We start from the raw sequence: 18,251 nt of genomic DNA on the forward strand, positions 1-18,251 counted from the left end.
TTATAATCGTTCCGATCTCACGAGCTGAGACGGCAAGAAAAGAGAAGGGCAAAAGAGAAACAGAGGAACAGAGGGAGAGAAAAACGAAGGAAGAGGGTCTATAAAAAAAAATATTAAAAAATAAATAAGAAGCGAGAATTACTATTAAAAACACTACTCAGTCCTGACTGTTTCACTCCCATTTCTTTTTTCTTTTTCGCCGCATGATAACGTGACAATATGAAGACAATATGAAATATGCCAAGAGCACCGCCCTCCGATGAAAATGGAAAGAAAACAGCAAAAAGGAAAACCCTGTGCCCGTCAGTTTGGGAAGGGATGTGGGGACGGGAGACATGCTTGTATTTCTTTTTTTTTTTTTTTACCATGTATTTCTTTTAAACAAAGGTCCGTTCAGGCAGCTCCCCTGTTCAGGTCTGGAATTGTAAAACTTTCCAAACTAATAACGAGCCTAAACTTGACATCAGACCGGCCTTGTTGAGGCGAGCTGAACACTTTTTTTTTTTTTTTTTTTTTCGTCTAGACCAGACGAGAGGGGGACATGACTCTGGAGTTACTACTGCCTTGGCAATAAAATAATAAGCATGGGGTAGCTGAGGGAGTGGGTGTGCGGATATTTTTTTATTTTTTTTTATTTTACTATGTACTTGATTTCGAGCGATGCAGAGCCCGTTTCCGAGGAGTGTCTGGCCGCCTTGGTTTGGCATGTGCAATCCGTAGTGCTCAATAGTTCTATCGGACACCCCTTCTTGTCAGGGGTTGGAATCGAGTAACGGGAGGAAGACACAGAATAGGTTGACCCAGCCTGGTGTTGCACTGTGGCAATAAACATCGTATCTAAAGTTGCTCGTCTTATTGAAGTAAACATACAGTTAAAAAAATATCTGCCGGCCACGCTCTATTTTTACAGCTGGGGTTCCCAATTACATAAACCCAGCGCCATTTGAAAAAAAAAAAGACCCTAAACAATGAACAGAAGAAATGGTAAAGTAGTAAGGGAAGTAAAATCACTCCCTATGCACTCTGGAGCCAGCAGCTTTACCGCACACATACTCCGTCAACCAAGGCAAGCTTCAGAACCAACTCCAAGTAGGGGGAAGCAAGGCCTGACATGTGTTATAAAGATTGTCAGACCTGTCTACCTCTCATGCACCGGCCATGAGGGGCCATCTTAGTTGGGAGTCTGAGCCGAGGTCGTGCGCAGCTTTCGGAAATGGTGCTGGTATAATATGGTTCTTTGTTTGGTATAATCGTCATCCCCGTTCTCTTCTGCGTATATAAACCCCATCCCTGGCCAGTATCCTTTACTCGGCGCCATCTTCAGTATCTGCGTCCGCGTCTTCGATCGTCTCGACAAAGGTCATGGTCAAGCCCTTGTCTCCATCAACGTTTAAGTTGACGGCATCAAGGGCCGAGTCACTCCTTGAGAAGACCCTGGGAATTGTTGGGGCGCCAACGGGGATGGCAATGTCGCGAGCGACAAGCTCAGGGGAGTTCCTAAGCGCTGTTGCTCGTATACCTTCAGTCAGTAAAGTGTCCACTCGAGGGACTTTGCTACAACAATTGTTGTAAAAACAAGTCCCTGAAGCATGTGCGAGGGCATTCTGGTGTGGAAGAACAGATCCAGTCCAGATGCCAAGTCACAAAGCCACTCACAGGCAGGGATTCCAGATCGAACATACATGGTCGTCACTTTGACTTTTCGGCTCACACCGAGGTCACGCTTTCTGCGCGCTGTCGTCTTGGTTGCAGTAGTAGGGTTGTTGTTAACGACAATACCAACGCCGGCCTTGCCCTCCTTGCCAGTGCCAAGGTTGATGATGGGACCCTTGGTGAGAGCCTTCTCGGCGTAGTTAAGAGCAGCCTGGAAGCCACTGAGGTCACGCTTAGCGACGGCTGGGGTCTCATCTTCGGACTCGGTCTCGCCTTTGTGGTCTTCCTGGCGGGGGGCGATGGCCTTGCCCATGCCCTGGAGAGCAGCGATCTGCTGAGCCTAGGCAAAGGATAGATAGGATTAGAAAGGTGAGATCATTAAAGGGGGATGGATGTTGTATCCCAAGTCAAGGTGGTGCCTCTTACCTGTTGCTCAAGGGCAGGGTTCGGGGTTGAGACGGCGTCTGTCGTGGTGGTAGAAGAGGCCTGCGAGGACTGTTGCTGCGACGCCGCATTCGACACTGGCGCTGATGCGGAAGTTGCTGCACCCGGTGCCGAGGCGATCGCCGCCGCTCCAGTCTTCTTTCCTGTCTGTGCAGGAGCGGCACCGTTAGCAGCGTTCACCGCGGCACCTTCAAGGGCATTCATTAGGCTAGAAACCTCTTCTCCTCCTCCGAAACTAATTTCACCATCACCTGTTACCCCATAGTGTCAGTTATATATATTCGACTGTGTGTGTGCGTGCGTATGCACACAAGCTTTGTTTCATATGTTGGGATTCAACTGACCAACTACCAAGGCGGGCGAGTAGGCACCAAGGTTGATATTAAGAGGCACGGCAGCAGCCAGGCCGGCCAGGGCGATTAAGGTAGCGAAGCGGTAGTTAACCATTGTGAAAGATATATATGTATGTGCTGATCACTTGCGGAGCGATCTGAATAGGGCGAGGGGATGACTGGACTGAAAAGGAAAGGAGGACCAGTCTTGTGGGGTTGTTTTCAACTTGTAATAGGATACACACGACCAGCGGCACCGACCAGCGAAGAGCAAAAAGACTGGCTTTGAACAAAAGTGAGTTGAAAGGGATGATTTATGAGCACAGCTGATGGAAATGACTACGGAAGAAACTGTAAAGCATGGTTGTCGGGAGGTGTGTAAGATATATACTTTCCATTGAGTTTACAAACAGCAACCTCAACTTGAATCAGGATAGCCAGGAGGCCTGGCATAAGAGGAGACTGCCAAGACTCCAGGGGTCTTCTTGGTGAGGCTTGACGCGACGTTGATCAAAGAAGCCGCAGGCCCAAGTGCTGCCCATGGGGTCCACTCGAGTCGAGAATGACCAGGGAGGTGTCTGGGGAGGCATTGGGGTGCTCAAGCAGGCAAGCAAGTAGGAGCTCCACTCGAACAACAGCCGAATAAACGGCAGCCTACTTGGAACGACGAGGTACCAAGTATTTTGTTTAGAGCCCGGCTAAGGGACTGAAAGAGAGAGAGAACAAAAAAAAAGGTTACTGTTGGGGTGAAAGTTCGTCTCCTCAGCTGAGCAAAAGAAACAACAGACATGACAAATATCTCCGCAAAGAGATCGCGAGGAACTCGCCGAGTTTAGGTTGTGACGTGACTGCTGATCCGCTGCGATATTGCTTAACATCATCAATATTATTGACATCGATATTATCGACAACCGTGATAGCCTGAGCGGCGGACCTTGACAGCTATGCGCCAAGAGATGTGGTACAGAGTCTTGAAACGCAAATCAACGAACAAGCTGCAAACAAAGTTACCAAAAGGGGCAGAACTGCGGAGGCAAGCTACTAGTGCTACCACCTTTGGAAGACCAGCATACCTGGTGCTTTAAAGTAAGCGGGCTAGTCGGGGATGACGGAAACAACAATCTTGCCGTGCGTCTAAAAGGAGGACCAACTTGGTCGAGACCATATCCCTTGATGGAGATTGAGGTGGGTCCACATTAGAAGCTGTCTTCACATTGGCTGGCAAGGTGTGCCTGTGTAAGAGAGATAGAGATGGAGAGAGGGTGGGAAAAGTAAGGTAGGTAAGGTAGGTTAGTCAATCCATGGTAAGTAGCATGGGAAATGGAATGGGTGGGAGAGGAAAAAAAAAAAAAAGTTGCTGGTACCTCATAGTAGCAACAATAATCCATAATAGCAAAAGCGTGTACTGTACCAAAACACAGCCATGTAATCGGGAAGACTTTCCATATGGCAAGGCTGGATACCACGCTCAGTGGGTCAGTCAATCTTGAGACCTTGCCAAGAAATAAGACCCATGTCAAATGCACTGCGGAGCTAGAAACACTGTCAGTCTCCAGACCGGTGCAAGCTGCCCCGGAGCCGTTTCCACACATGGCTTTCTGTGCGGTGCCTTGGTGAATTCCGATGCTTGGGGGAAGGAATCCTTCGAGCCGTTGTTGCCCCCAAAAAAGAAAAGGACTCGTTCAGTGAGTGAGTGACAGGGACTAACTAGACCCCAGCAACTTCTCCCTAGCGACATCCTCAGCTTGATTCATCGACGTGCTTCCGAGGTAGGGTGCTTTTGTTTAGCCCGCTTTTGTTAGGTACCTACCTACTTGGTAGGTAGAGACTACTTGCTGACTGATGCAAACGGACCGAGCCAGGCATGGATGGTTTCTGTCCGCGTAGCTCTCGCAAACAATCAAGAAATCTACCTTAACTAAGAGCCATCGTTTGTTTGAATCGTTGTCGGTCGGTCGACAAGTCAGCTAAGGATGGGATCAGTTTGGAGAAGGTTTGGTGGTGTCGCCCAATTAAAGACCGACTTTGTATAAAACAAACAACTGATCTCGTCAGTGTCTAGCGGATACGTCCGGAAGCAATTTGTTGAGAATTGAATTGAATTCTTGAGTTTTTTTTTTTGTTTTTTTTTTTCTTCCCGTCTTCTTCAAATAGGTAATAATGACATGTGCTGCCATACAATTTTCCATCCCACAAGGCTGAAAAATTGATGTGCACTTCTCCATGTCTTGGTAAAAGGTTGTTTTTTCTTGGGAGCGGAAGATTGCGTCTAGGCAAAAATGCTTGGTTTTGCTTCGACATGTCTCGGGCTTCTTTCAATTACCAGTGCTTTTGGCCGCTACTTTCCCATTCCCATTAAGTTTCGCAGTTGCTCTTTCCCATTTGCAGCCTTTTTTTTTTTTTTTTTTTTTTTTTTTTTTTTTTTTTTTTTTTTTTTTTTTTGGCAAATCTCTTGGCTATCAAATAACACCCCTACAGCCAAGTCTTGAGCTGCTGCAGGGCAATTTACTCCGGTTCTAGGTTCTGGCGTGCTGGGGGTGCGTTTTGGTGGGGCGCAACCGAGTGCACAAGCTCACTGACACCCTGTCAGCGGCCTGGGCGCAACTTGAGATTCGAGACCCACCCCGGTCGGATATTATTATTCCAATACAATCCATATATACGTGGTAAGGTGCAACTGCAGTTTAACTACTTACAGTAGGTATGGTAGAGTGAGTGGTAGAGAGAGAGGGTCGAGGTTGCCACTCACTACCACCTAGGCCCTAGGCCCCCCCCAAGCCCCCGCCTTCTAATTCGCAATCTGAAAGAGGCCAGAGCATTTTCTTTCCTTTTTTCCCCCGCTCACCCGTGTCAGATCAACAAAGTAATTGAGACACGAGTAAGGAAGGCAAGGTAGGCATCCGGGCCGGCATTGGGAACTTCCAGCAACACACACACCATGCTCATCTCCCTTGGGCTAGTAGTCCAAACCTCCAAAGAGCAAGGGTACTGGCTGGTTGCTCGCCGGGCTTTTTTTCTCTCTCAAATGCGACAAACGCTCTTCAGGGCCATTTGTGGAGCTACTATTTGAGGGTGCAAGTCTCTGAAAATATTTATTAAAGTAAAAGTAGGTAATCTGCCTTGCCTTGCAAATACCTTCCTTGTCACTGGGCTTCGAACTGTCCGGCTGTCACAAGCTCCTCCAACCACCAAAAAAGCAAAACATCCATATTTGACAACGAACTGCATTACCAATTGCCTTGGGGGTGGATTTTGCCGACTCCGGTAATAGTCTTGGTACATACATCCCAATTCTCTTGTGTCAAGTCGTGAGAGTTTGTGTTCAGATGGGATTGTTTCTATGGAATGCTCTGGGACAGGACGGAACAAGCATTGCCAAGACGATTACTACCATCGTAAAGTCATGGTACGCCATGAGATGGTCACAAGGTGAGGCAACAAGAAAATCAAGCCTTTTCATTCAGTTATTGTTCCGAGGTTGATGTTATTCTATAGATTTATCGGTGTTCACCTATTTGTAGACTGCCACCTGCTCCGTTTACCAATCCACGATCGCCGCTACAAACTGCCCGAAATAAACACTCCTTGATCAAAAGCAGCGCTTGCAAGTTGAGAGGTAACATTGCCGGGAACCCCGCCCTCCTGAGACCAGACCCCGTCGTGATACAACGGCGAAAACTTCCCTCAACCAGTTTCTCTCTACCGGCTCAGCTGCTAGAGAACTGATTTTCTGTCCCTCCGTCACTTTTTTTTTTTTCTTTTTTTTTTTTCTTTGTGTGTGTGTCGATCAAGGTTACAAAACACACCTGCCATCCCAGGTTTCAGCCACATATTAAAGAGTTGGCCTTGCAAAACGAAATTAGTATGATCCAACGTGACCTGCCTCCCCGAAAAGAAGCGATGTACCCAGGTGCAAGTTGTAGATCCCCAAGATGTGATCCTGGACGCAAAACAACCTGGATCAAGTGCCAAGCCTTAAAGCCATCAAAATAGTGAATATCCCCCTATATTGAGAAATGAAAGCATTGCTCAAAAGAACAAGTTCCAAAGTAGTTTCCTATTCCACTTCTCATAAAAGATCTGGTCAGATGCTTTGAATGCATGAGACACGTGCAAATCAAGAGTTCCACCGCCGTTGCACTTTGTTCCAAATTATCGCTTGTTTCTTACCTGGTTTTTATCCAGACTCAGGGGTAACCAATGAGAATAGTAGACGAAACACATGGAAATTCGTGCTTGAAGTTGCGTTATCTTGTACTGCTTTCTATGTATTGCACACCTGCCTGCCCAGATAAGGTAGGACGTCCTGGAGGAACTCAGAAAACAGAGTTCCCGAGCCCTTCGCGCCACTTTGTGATTTTTTTCTTCGTACCTAGGAACATCGGACGACATACAAACTCCTTACAAAGGCTCAGAAATACCTCAGCTTGAATGCCCAAGTCTGCCTTTGTCTTAGTCAAGACGCCGACGAAATCGTACCATATTGCAAACTAAACATAACGACTGCTAGGCTGTCTTGCAAGATGTCAAGTCAGCTGCAAAGCGACGATCGGCTTTTGCCTACAGCAATCCCGTCCACGAACGCTTATTTGCCAAGGTCGTAACAACTCATCCCAGGCCAAGGGAAATCATCTGTAGAAAGAATCATGGCAAGTATAACGCAGCCTTACTAACTCGGGTGCAGCGTAATCGTCTCGGACTTTCCCACCATCCGTCCGATTGTTCCTCGTTCATCTTGTCTTGCGGTATGGTGAAGACAGCCCATGGTAATTTCTCTAATCAGAGTGCTCGAGCGTGGCATCAAGCGATACTTGGAACGCTTTGCCGACACTTCCGTGTGACATTGATTGGCTTTTGCGGTTTGTTGTCGACTAACTAGCAGCCTCGTTCGCGAATAATGTTTGCCGTCAGGAGTTGCGTTGTTCGGGCGAGCTCTCGCAGCGCCGACTTGAGTCCACTGCCGACCACGATCTCTTTTGGTGGAAGTAGGATTCCATCGCTCCCTTCCCGATTTTCAAGCCCATCGAGTCCCTCACCAGGCCGGACCTAGACATTCCTGATGGCTCCGGTAGCCACCAGCCAGTGCAAACTGGCCAGTGGGTTTCGATTTATATCAGGTTTAGGCATGTAAAATCATACCCGGAAACCCGACTCTGGCCAGTAATTGAACATGAGGTACCCCACCAAAAAAATGGTGGCCAACGCCGCTGTGAAGCCAAGACAAGGGCTCGTAGACGAGTCCCGCTTCTTCATCGACCGCAGCATCTCGTTCCTTATCTGCTCGCGAGCCTCCTGGCGCTGTTTGAGCTGCTGCTCCCGACGCTCCTCCCGGCCAGGAGACAGAGTCCGCCTTTGCACTCGTTGCTTGACCGGTGCGGGAGCCGGAGCAGAGGCCGACGCTGATTTGAACATGCTGAAATCCGGGGCCTGTGGGGCAGGACCAAGTCCGGACTTGGACCCAGAGTCGTCATCACCATCCTGCTCAGGCCGCAGTGCGCGGAGGCGTCGTTGGAGCTCCTCCAGGCTTGTGTTGTCGTCAGCCATGGTGTGTAGGTGCCCAGTGGGAATAGTAGACTGAGTTGTAGTCCCTCTGATGCAGAAATTGTTTTGAGATTTCAGTATAGACCCTACGATCTGTGTCTTGTTTCTTCCTGTCGCTGAAATGTTTCGCAGTGTTGCTTGAAAACAATCGCCGTCGCTTTTGCCCAATTTTGCATGTTCCAGTGACTGCTAGTGAAGCTGTCCGCCAATGACGTAGGGGGGTGCCTTGAGTTCCCCACTTTTCCCGCCCGACACCCCGGCAACGGACAACGCTTGTTGACATTGGGCGCCGATTGCAACGTGCAATAATTGAGAGCTTTCATAGGTACCTATGGGTCTGGAACTTGCCAAATATCTCACATTACCTGGGTAGAACCAGAATTTCTAAGAGCTAGTTCCACATTTCGGAGCATTCCAAAGAAGAATGCAAAGAGAATCCCAAATCACAATCATAGACAAAGAACCGACAGAATTCAAAGGTTTCAGGCGGCCTTCCATCCACGGCAGCAAATCATGCCCGCCGCTTCTTCATCATATTCGCGGACCGTCCGCTCCTACGCGTCGACGCCTTCTCTCCGATGCCGCGATGGACAACCGCCGCCCAATGCAAGGATGGATGCTGGTGGCAATGTGCGGGTCGTCGTCCGAGTTAGGGCATTTCTGCCTCGAGGTACGTTGGGATCGAACCTGGTCTTGTTGAAGAGGAGTATAGAGTAAGTAGATCTGCTCACTAACAGCCTTGTCATCAACCTCGCAATAGAGCTGGAACGCGGAGCCGAGTGCCTTGTTCGCATGAATCCAGTGACCCAGGAGACGACTCTCCTCGTACCCAACGATGAGGACCCGGCAAACTCGAGGGCAAAATCCCGAAAGGTGATTGAGCAAAAATCCTTCACGTTCGACAACTCCTTCTGGAGCCACGACAGGAATGACGAGCACTATGCGGAGCAGGCCGACGTCTACAACCACGTTGGTGAGGAGTTCCTCGATCACAACTTTGAGGGCTACCACACATGTATCTTTGCGTACGGACAGACGGGCTCAGGCAAGAGTTACACCATGATGGGCACTCCGGACCAGCCGGGTCTGATCCCGCGGACCTGCGAGGACTTGTTCCAGCGTATCGAGGAGGCTCAGGAGGAGTCGCCGAACATCAGTTATAATGTGCGCGTGTCCTACTTTGAGGTCTACAACGAGCACGTCCGCGACCTCCTTATGCCCGTAGTGCCGAACCAGCCGCCCTACTACCTCAAGATCCGCGAGTCCCCTACCGAAGGCCCCTACGTCAAGGACCTCACCGAAGTCCCCGTGCGCAGCCTCGACGAGATCCTACGTTACATGAAGATGGGTGACAGGTCCCGGACCACGGCATCCACAAAGATGAATGACACATCGTCCCGGAGTCACGCCGTCTTCACTATTATGCTCAAGCAGATCCATCACGACATGGAGACGGACGAGACGACGGAGCGCAGCTCACGTATCCGGCTCGTCGACCTTGCCGGCAGCGAGCGTGCAAAGGCCACTGAGGCCACAGGCCAACGCCTCCGTGAGGGCAGCAACATCAATAAGTCGCTCACGACGCTGGGTCGCGTCATAGCCGCCCTGGCGGACCCAAAGCACACCTCGACCCCTAAAAAGAAGAACAAGCAACGCACCGGCGGTGAGCAGATCGTGCCCTACCGCGACAGCATCCTCACCTGGCTTCTCAAGGACTCTCTAGGAGGCAACTCCAAAACTGCCATGATTGCGTGCGTGGCGCCCTCGGACTACGAGGAAACGCTCTCGACGCTGCGCTACGCCGACCAGGCAAAACGGATCCGCACCCGCGCCGTCGTCAACCAGCAGGACGCCATATCCTCGGCCGAGCGTGACGCCCAGATCCTGGCCATGGCCGAGGAGATTCGCCAGCTGCAGCTGTCTGTGTCGGACTCCCGACGCCGCGAGAAGGACGCCCGCGACCAGGAGGAGCGCCTGGAGGAGTACCAGCAGAGCGTGGCTGCCATGCAGCGCTTGATGGAGGAGCGCAGCCTTGTGGCCGAGGGCAAGATCCGCTCCCTGCAGACGGAGAACGAGGCCTTGCGCTTGCACCTCAAGCTCGCCCTCGAGAGCCTCAAAAACCCGATCCCGGCCGTGCCATTGGTCCAGGCCAATGACTCCGAAGCGGGCGACGAGGTGAAAGAGAAGGACGGCGTGGATGGTGGCGAGGCAGACAAGGAGAACGGCCCGTATCGCGACGCTGATGCCGACGACGACGACGATGACGACGACTCGGATGACTACGAAGACGGTTACTCGACGGATCCTTCTGACCAGGGTGTCGATGACACGTACGAGGAGATGCAGAACCTTCTCAAGGACCTGGGCTACTTTAAGCGCAAGATTGAGGATGACAAGCAGCGCTTCTTGGGTTTGGCTACTAGCGGCCGTGCGCCGCTCGGCGCTAGGTCAAATGTTTGAGGCTGCGGCTGCAGCTGAATATTGGTGGAGTGTTCAGTTACAAGGCATTTTGTTTATTTTATCTCTTTTGGGGAACGGCGAGGCGCATATGGGAACGGCGTTTCTTGACTTTGGTCTTTCTGGAGATTTTTTATTATGGTAGTATGACAGTATGGCTTCATAGGATATTATGATCATGGCCACATTCTTTGAGTCCTACTAGAAAAAGAACGGATTATGTTTTGTTTGTCAATTGCTGTTCATTCTTACGATTGGATCTATTCCATGGACTATGAAGCCGCAGTACGCCCGCGACCAGAACTCTGTGGATGAACCAGGTTTTTGCCAGAAGGGGCCAGACTTGATATAATGGCAGCTGAATTAACACTAACCTTTAGGATAAAGCTCCAAGTACTCTTTCTCCCGTGAAGATAGATGACTTAACAGGAACAAAGTGGGCTACGTTAATGTAACTGAAGAAGTTTCGGTACATGTTGGACAAATAAGAAAATCGATAGCCGGGCATTGGTTGAAGAGGGGGTAGTAGTAAGAACAACTGAGCTTCATAAGTTGAAAAACAATAGCCTTTAAATATGGTGTGCAGGAGGCTGTCATCCCCCAGAAATAATGTACAGAACTCAACCCTCACTGTCTTCAACTAACTTCCGGCCGCAGACGTATAATATTCAACTCTGCTATGGGTGGGTACCTGTCTAATGCTCGTCGAAATCCATCACATCATACGTGCGGTGGCCTCACTCATTCATTACTCCACCTCCTCGATAAGCTTCTTGGTTTTCTTCTTCTTCTTGGGAGGGTCCTCCACAGCGGCCGGTGGTGGTGACGAGCCCAAAGACTTCTCCACCAGAGGCGACTGCGTGCGCTTGCGAGCTGCAAGTCTGACGTTGGGAGACGGAAACAAGGCCTCTGCGCTGTCCTGGCCCTCGGCTTCTCTGCCCCCACTGCTCGTGCTGGATCCGCTGCTGCTGGTGGCGCTGCTGGTCGAATTTGCGCGTCCGCGGGCGTCAGGCGCGGCGCAGGACGTGGGCATCTCGAGCACGATGCGCTCTATCCTGCCCGGGGAACCGCCATCACCTGAGCTCGAATCCGAACTCGACGAACCCTCAGACGACATGCTGGAGCGGGCGGGGCGAATCAGAAGCGGCTTGCTGCTGCTGCTGCTGCCGCCGCCGCTGCCGCCATCCACACCACCGCTGACGGTTCCCGCAGGCGGCATAGCGAGCTGGAACTCGCCGTCGTCGTCGTCGTCGTTGTCGCTGCCATCCTCGGACCCCGGTGGGCGAGTGTGGGTGATGGGCTGCTTCTCCTCGAGGATGCCTGCGACGATGTCCATCTCGACGTGGACCTGGTCTCTGGCCTCGTTCTCGCCCAGTTCGAACCCGGAAGAGGCCGGTGCGTCTGGGGCCGGGGTTGATGATGAATCCTGCTGGGCGGCTTTGCAATTGGCCTTTTCGATCTCGGCGAGGAAGGATGGAATGCGCTCGGCGAAGAGTCCTCCACTTGCTAAGAGCTCGTCGCGGTTCACGCGCATGACGGGCTTGTTTGCCGCCTGCATGCGGCCGCGCAGGTCGACTATGTCGTCGTCCTTTTTGTCCATTTTTTTTTTGGAGGTTTTTTAATGACTGACAGCTGTATGTCTGGTTAGGGTGGTACTGTCAGTCAAGTGGAAAATTCGATTAGTGCAATTGAAAACAATACATGTGGGCTTGGGTGTTTTGTTGATGGCTCGAGTAGGTTATTGACAAGGTGGAAAGCACATCTGTCTGTTGGGCTATGTGAAGCATATGAACTCGTTTACACGATAAACAAATATTTATTGCAGGAGCTTAATGCTAGGGCAATTTTGAAATGCAAGTAAAGTTCGTAACGCCATAGTCAACAGCATATTTGGCTGCTGATAGATAATATGCTAGCCACGCACTTGCACGTAGATTCCCTCTGCGGTATCATCCTACAATTTGGCATATACAGAAACCAAATGAGCAACCAAAATGAAGACAAAGAGCTCCAGTCTCCAGTAGTTCACGAACCCCCAAAAGTGCCACAAGATATCAAACCTCAAAATAAGAAAAGAACTTACTTTTGAAACAAAAGAACCTTATAGATATAAATAGTTCGAGGGCAGTTCGTGTGGATCCTGTAATGGAATTCTCGCAACCAGAGGATATGCTTTAAAGCTAAACCTCCAGCTTTGTTACTGCTCTTGGCAGGCTTGATAGAGGACGCCTTCGTGGCTGAACAGAATACGCTATGGCGATAATGGTTTCGAGTATCTCAATATCGGTTCAGGTTGAATCTACCCCCTGATCATCGTACAAGTCAAACTGAGTGAGGATGATGATGCTGAAGTGGGCATGTTGCAGTCGTGTGTTCGTATGTTCCTTGCGACTAAAACATCGGCAGACAAACTAAAGTCCAACCAATCCAGAGAGACACAGCTCCGTACAAGATCGGAAGCGGAGTATTTCGTCGTTGCCCGCGGTGAATCGTGATGTTATAGAATCAAGCTGCATTCTGTAGTTCCCACATCGGCTGTAGAATATTTCCTCACGGCAAAATTCAAGGCTCTCCCGGCAGCTCCCGTGGGGCCATCGGGAAGCCAAGAGTAAAAATTACTATTCGTAGTCGAGTTTGCGGCGGCCAGCGGTGGGGCCGACCGCCGCGCGGCCCACTGACACAGGCGTTTAGCGGAGCCGCAAACGGCTAGCGGCCTCAATTGCCAGTGTTCCATTTAGGCACTTTAGTCAGGAAAGGTTCTCCATTTCTGGGAAAGCGGGGCTAAACTGTTGTAGCAATTCAATAGCTCCGAATCAAACAAAGCAAGCAGATCCATCCGGACATTTTTGACCAACGCGAGCTCACTTTCCAACGCCCTATAGCAGTAAAGTATGCAATGTCCTCGTAAAGAAAAGGAGAGCAAAAAAAAAAAAAAGATCAATCGTTCATCTCAAGTCTTTCGCCTCGTGGTACATGCCGATCATTTGCATACGTTACGGCTTCCTCAACCAAACAAAAAGAGAGCAACCACATTCAAGCTTCATCTGGTCGCTGGGCGGGGCTACCGTCAGCCAAACTCTCCAACCACATGACCCTGCCGACTCGCTGAAACAACAAGACGCTGGGGAATACCTTGACTCGAACCGGGGGCCCGTGGCCATCCTATCTTAGCGCGTTACTTTATATTGGTTGTAGACTCTGTAAAGTGGCCATCCTTTGGTCTTGTAACCGAGCTTCCGGGTCGCGATTGTCATTCCAAAGGACACATGTAGCGTTTCAGCCAGCGTCGAGGGCAGCAGCATGGTACGCGGCAGTTGGCGTCTAGATACAGTGCAAGAACCCTGCCCCGTTGTGTTTGATTGCTTAACCGAAAATACCACGTTCTTTTCTCGTTCGGATGGAAACGAATAGGCTTCTTTTTTATTTATTTATTTTACTCTCTGTTGATAGCTTCATTTCCGAGGTTAAGGCTACGTTAACAGTCCTTCTATTCATTTATCAGAGTGCCTTGGTTCCTGCTTTTAGTCTTGGCAATTGTCATTGTTTGTCACAACCTAGCGGCGATTTCTAGATCAAATTAGTCTAGAAGCTCAAACCTACGGAAAAAGCTACTTACTGTACGGTAGGTATGGTACTCCATCCCTCACTCTAGCTCGACTCACCTGCCTGCCCCTCGTCAGCTTTCAGGTCCCCTGTTCGTTGGCTGCGTTTCAACGCCAAGGCTCGCATCTTGGACAACCAAGAAGCCCCTCCAAACCCGTGGAGACCCCTTTTCTGTGAATGGTTGTACACCGACGATCGGAACTGCCTGAAGCACCAAGACACATCTTGACACATTTTTTTATTTCTTTCTCTTTTCCTTGGTCGTGTGGTTCCTTAACTTCTTTTGATCTTATTGCATATATACCCAAACAGATCGACCACTGCAAGGACTAGCCAGTGCTTTTCAACCACCCAAGGGCTGAACGACAAGGCTGAGATACAAAAAAAAATTATAAAAAAATATAGATAGTAACGAAAAGAATCCAGTTAAAGAACCGACCGCCCCCCCTCTCTATACCTGCCGATCACCATCATGGCCGCCCGTCCTAGTCTTACCACACATGGCCTGTCCGGCTTGTCACAGAGCTCGGACTTGAACTCGCCAAATGTCAACTCTCCCGCCGAATCGCGAAAGCAGGCCATGAGCAAGATCCACAACACTTTGGGAGACAGGCCACTTCAGCACATTTGGGCCGTTTGGTTCGACCGGTGAGTGAGACGAGCTGAAAGTAAAAGAGGGAGGACCAACGAGAGGGTGCTTTCAGCAATGGCGAGAAGAAGTACCTTGGGTGAAAAAAGATTACAGTAACTAACCGCTTCCCAATCTACAACAAACCCAGGAGCCAAAACAAGGAGAACCAGGCCAAGGATGGCTCCTACCAGGTCCAGCTCGAGCAGCTCGGCGCCGAGATTGCCAGTATCCAGGACTTCTGGAGGTACTGGAACAACACGCCCGTCCAGTACATCAAGATGCGCGAGTCCATCTACCTGTTCAAGAAGGGATTCAAGCCCATCTGGGAGGACCGCAGGAACATAAACGGAGGCAGCTGGACGTTCCGCGTGCCCAAGAGCATTGGCCCCGACGTCTGGAAGTTGGTGCAGCTTGTTGCGATCGGCGAGGAGCTCCAGGATTCTTTAGACACCGGTAAGGAAGACAAAACACAAGTCTTGACTCTTTTTTTGCGGATATAAATGGAGCCAAAAAAAAAGCTGACCTTTTTTCCCCTCGTATTTCCGTCTCCCAGGCGACCAACTCTGCGGTGTAGGCCTCTCGGTCCGCTTCAACTCGCACCTCATCTCCATTTGGCACCGCGACTCGTCCAAACAAAAGTCCATCGACGGCATGGTCAAGGTCGTGCTCGATACCCTGCCCGCCGAGCTCCGGCCCAAGCCCGACAACTACTTTTACAAGAAGCACTCCGACCACGCCGGCTTCAAGGCCCCGCCCGAGCTGCAGGCCGTCCTCGACTCGCAAAAGGCCCGCGAGGCCGCCGCGGCCAAGACGGAGGGTGGTGCCGGTGGTCAGGCCTCGGAGAACCCGGTCCCCGAAATCAAGGAGCCCGGTGCGGACAACTGATGCGCGGCGGGAGCACCAAGGTGGGTGACTCCACGCGTTGTGGTCAGAGGGGGAGGTTATAGATTCTAATTTTTTAACAAAATCGTTTTGAGATGGATTAAGGTTGTCGTTTTTAAGAGGGAAATGTGCAAAGCGGGTGGCTGGCTCTTTTTTTTTCTTCCTCTTTCTTGGATATAAGCCTTGTTCTTACACTCGGGCAGGCCAGGTGGAACATTTTGAACACTGTTGGCCATGTTGACAAGGTTCAACGATGTTCCCCTGGGTAGCAGCTGGTGACGGTCGGGAGACCCTGCGGCGTTCTCGACCGCAGTGCATGCTAGTTGGATTTTCCTTTACTTTTTTGCATACTGTCGGCGTTCCGTGGGAGTATATATATGTGTCGGGGCTCCTCCTCGATGAGGTTTGGAGAATAACCACATTTTTTTGCACATGTTACATTGGAACGTCTCTAGTTGACCAAATACCGAGCAAGCCCAGCTTGAAGCTGGACCCAACGTGTGTTCTGGTCTGGGTGAGCCTTTTCTTGCCAAACAGTGAACGCAATGCATCAAGCATAGGCGCCATTACACAGGTACTGTGAACAAATGCAGAATCATAGGTTTAGTATTTGACGAGGTGTTTGTTTACTGTGTAAAATGACACCATCAAACCTGTTTGTGTTCGTCTCATCGTCCGGTTATCTCTGGGTGTATTTAATAACCCTTTCACCCTGCCTTGGTCACGTATTTCATACGCCCTGCCCTGATAGTGAGCATTTGTAGGACCTCAGGAATCTCGCGCGCCATAGGCTCGGTGGTGAAATTCGACTCCCTCGCCCAACGAGAGTTTGCCTTTCCGATGTCCATGCCAAGTGACCTAGAGAGACCAAAGACATGCTGGGCGCAGTCCAGTGATATGTTGGTCTCCCTGAACCCAACAGACCGCCGCAGCCGAATTATGGTGGATAGACAAGAGCAGCCTCCATTGGTATATATGTGCTGCTTGATAAGGACGGCCAAGCATGCTTCACATACAAGCCAATAACTTCGTGCTCTGACAGTTCGGCGTTGCGGTCCCTAGCAAGGCAAACCCTAACCGACTGCTCTTCTCGCAGTTCATTCTTCGCATGATGGCTTCGGTCCGTGTTCATCTTTCCTCGTCTCCAAACCTCCGACCCTCTTAGCTCACCTCCACACGCCAGCCCGACGCATGACGGCCTCAAACTCCTGCCTGTTGACGCCCCTACCGACGCCGGCGCCTCCGTTGGCCTCGAGTATCATGTCCCTGAGCAGGTCGTCGTCAACGTCGTTATCGTTGAGCATGGACGCGACGCGCCGGAGGTGCGCCATGGTGATGACCGACTCGCCGTTGCCGAGGAGGCTGAGGTTGCTGTCGTCGTTGTCGTTCCGCCTCGTCGTGAAGAGCGCAAATGCGTCGTCGACCTGCTGCACGTGCGCGTCCGACGTTCGGTGCCGCGCGTGCATCTTGAGCGCGCATATGGCCACAAACGATGGGTACTGCGCGAAACCCTCGTCGTCCGGGTCCAGGATCGACACGAACTCGGCCTGCTCGGCTGCGTCTTTGGGTGGGATGTCGAGCGCTCTGCGAAAGGGCGGTGGGAGACCCACCCATGAGGTCAGAGATTGCCATTTTTATGTTTATGAGCAGCAATTTTTTTTTTGTTCCAGATTACTCACATCATGGCGCGCCGCACATCGTCTATGGGGATGACGCCCTCCTTCTCGCCCTCCATGGGCTCCGAGAACAGGCTGAATGCCTCCTTGATCTCCGCCTCCTCTTCAGCCGTGATGTTGTTCTCCTTGGCCAGCTTGGACTGTCGCTTCTTGGGCGCGGGCTTGGAAGCGCCCGCGCTGGAGCCGGATGGGGCTTTGCGCTTGGCTGGCTGCAGATGTGTGTCAGTGTTGATCGCATCAAACCGAAAAAATAAAACAATCAGAAAGAGCTTACCATAATTGCTTCTTGTGACGCTGTCTTTTGGGATTTGAAGTGAATCGCTTTCGAATCCGAGAGGGGGCGACGGTTGTGCCTCGCGGAGGTCGAGCAGGCGCCGTTGCCCGGCTTTCTCACATAACTACCTAGACTTGGTACTTTGTGAGTTGGTAGACGAAAGCGCGACAAAGACAGAAGTTTGGTCGCAAAGTCGGCCATTCACATCCCCCCAAATCCGAATTGAACGTTGACGCAACCGGGTGGAGGTGGGGCTGAGAACGGGGGAGTCGCACAGTGGTTATTTCGGCCCTTGTCTGGACTGAAGGCACTGTCCAAGTGGGGATTCTCCAAGCACCACTACAAAATCTCCAAGAAAATTTCACCGATATTTTACTCTCATCTTTCACCCATACACAAACACCAAACAATATTCAAAAGGCGTCGAAACCTAGACACGTCTCCTCTGACAATACCTCTGCCGATACCTAAGGCATGTGACAGAGTCCAGCATCATTTCCTGGCTTTATATACTCATAAAGCCGGGCTAGACTCTGGCGAGACGAGAAGCCTTTTTGAGCCTTGGGATGAGGAGTGTTTTCCTTAACCCTTCCTACTTGGTGGATTAGCTTCAAAATTAGCTAGAGCTTGCCGTCGCCTCAAAACCCCAGGATGAGCAAGTGTGGACAGTGAAGCAAGATAAACATTATGGGATCAGATACGTTCCGATCCTTCCACTAGATCACTTTAATTGCCTGATCTCACCTAGAGAACTGGCA

The 18,251-nt window shown here is 50.7% G+C and overlaps 6 protein-coding genes across 6 annotated transcripts; 2 read left to right on the forward strand and 4 right to left on the reverse strand.

Moving 5' to 3' along the window:
* Positions 1-897: 897 nt before the first annotated feature.
* PgNI_03412 (uncharacterized protein) lies at positions 898-3,789 on the reverse strand. The gene is made up of 4 exons (XM_031123467.1): positions 2,442-3,789; positions 2,080-2,348; positions 1,657-1,993; positions 898-1,504 (listed from the first exon to the last, which is right to left on the reverse strand). Exons 1-4 carry the CDS (start codon positions 2,542-2,544, stop codon positions 1,305-1,307), a joined length of 909 nt encoding a protein of 302 aa, XP_030983855.1. The 5' UTR covers positions 2,545-3,789; the 3' UTR covers positions 898-1,304.
* A 3,773-nt stretch (positions 3,790-7,562) lies between these two features.
* PgNI_03413 (uncharacterized protein) lies at positions 7,563-7,973 on the reverse strand (the record flags this gene model as incomplete). The annotated part of the gene is made up of 1 exon (XM_031123468.1): positions 7,563-7,973. One exon carries the CDS (start codon positions 7,971-7,973, stop codon positions 7,563-7,565), a length of 411 nt encoding a protein of 136 aa, XP_030983854.1.
* Positions 7,974-8,346: 373 nt separating this feature from the next.
* Positions 8,347-10,430, forward strand: PgNI_03414 (uncharacterized protein; the record flags this gene model as incomplete). The annotated part of the gene is made up of 2 exons (XM_031123469.1): positions 8,347-8,640; positions 8,731-10,430. Exons 1-2 carry the CDS (start codon positions 8,484-8,486, stop codon positions 10,428-10,430), a joined length of 1,857 nt encoding a protein of 618 aa, XP_030984270.1. The 5' UTR covers positions 8,347-8,483.
* Positions 10,431-11,175: 745 nt separating this feature from the next.
* On the reverse strand, positions 11,176-12,027 carry PgNI_03415 (uncharacterized protein; the record flags this gene model as incomplete). The annotated part of the gene is made up of 1 exon (XM_031123470.1): positions 11,176-12,027. One exon carries the CDS (start codon positions 12,025-12,027, stop codon positions 11,176-11,178), a length of 852 nt encoding a protein of 283 aa, XP_030983856.1.
* Positions 12,028-14,007: 1,980 nt separating this feature from the next.
* PgNI_03416 (uncharacterized protein) lies at positions 14,008-16,044 on the forward strand. Its single transcript, XM_031123471.1, has 3 exons — positions 14,008-14,678; positions 14,810-15,114; positions 15,215-16,044. The coding sequence occupies exons 1-3, from the start codon at positions 14,503-14,505 to the stop codon at positions 15,544-15,546; spliced, it is 813 nt and encodes a 270-aa protein (XP_030983858.1). The 5' UTR covers positions 14,008-14,502; the 3' UTR covers positions 15,547-16,044.
* Positions 16,045-16,114: 70 nt separating this feature from the next.
* On the reverse strand, positions 16,115-17,641 carry PgNI_03417 (uncharacterized protein). Its single transcript, XM_031123472.1, has 3 exons — positions 17,494-17,641; positions 17,223-17,428; positions 16,115-17,127 (listed from the first exon to the last, which is right to left on the reverse strand). Exons 1-3 carry the CDS (start codon positions 17,494-17,496, stop codon positions 16,710-16,712), a joined length of 627 nt encoding a protein of 208 aa, XP_030983857.1. The 5' UTR covers positions 17,497-17,641; the 3' UTR covers positions 16,115-16,709.
* Positions 17,642-18,251: the final 610 nt, after the last annotated feature.

Source organism: Pyricularia grisea (genome assembly GCF_004355905.1).
Source record: "Pyricularia grisea strain NI907 chromosome Unknown Pyricularia_grisea_NI907_Scaffold_2, whole genome shotgun sequence".
In the NCBI taxonomy this organism is placed as follows: Eukaryota; Fungi; Ascomycota; class Sordariomycetes; order Magnaporthales; family Pyriculariaceae; genus Pyricularia; species Pyricularia grisea.

What these genes read in the sequence shown, in the direction of transcription:
- PgNI_03412 (XM_031123467.1), bottom strand. Translation starts at nt 2,544, where the DNA reads ATGGTTAACTACCGCTTCGCTACCTTAATCGCCCTGGCCGGCCTGGCT. An exon ending in ACCCTGCCCTTGAGCAACAG is followed by an intron (nt 1,994 to 2,079) that starts GTAAGAGGCACC and finishes TCCTTTGCCTAG; the next exon opens with GCTCAGCAGATCGCTGCTCT. An exon ending in TCGATCTGGAATCCCTGCCT is followed by an intron (nt 1,505 to 1,656) that starts GTGAGTGGCTTT and finishes TACGAGCAACAG; the next exon opens with CGCTTAGGAACTCCCCTGAG.
- PgNI_03417 (XM_031123472.1), bottom strand. An exon ending in GATGTGCGGCGCGCCATGAT is followed by an intron (nt 17,128 to 17,222) that starts GTGAGTAATCTG and finishes GCCCTTTCGCAG; the next exon opens with AGCGCTCGACATCCCACCCA.
- PgNI_03416 (XM_031123471.1), top strand. Translation starts at nt 14,503, where the DNA reads ATGGCCGCCCGTCCTAGTCTTACCACACATGGCCTGTCCGGCTTGTCA. An exon ending in TGGGCCGTTTGGTTCGACCG is followed by an intron (nt 14,679 to 14,809) that starts GTGAGTGAGACG and finishes CAACAAACCCAG; the next exon opens with GAGCCAAAACAAGGAGAACC. An exon ending in CCAGGATTCTTTAGACACCG is followed by an intron (nt 15,115 to 15,214) that starts GTAAGGAAGACA and finishes TCCGTCTCCCAG; the next exon opens with GCGACCAACTCTGCGGTGTA.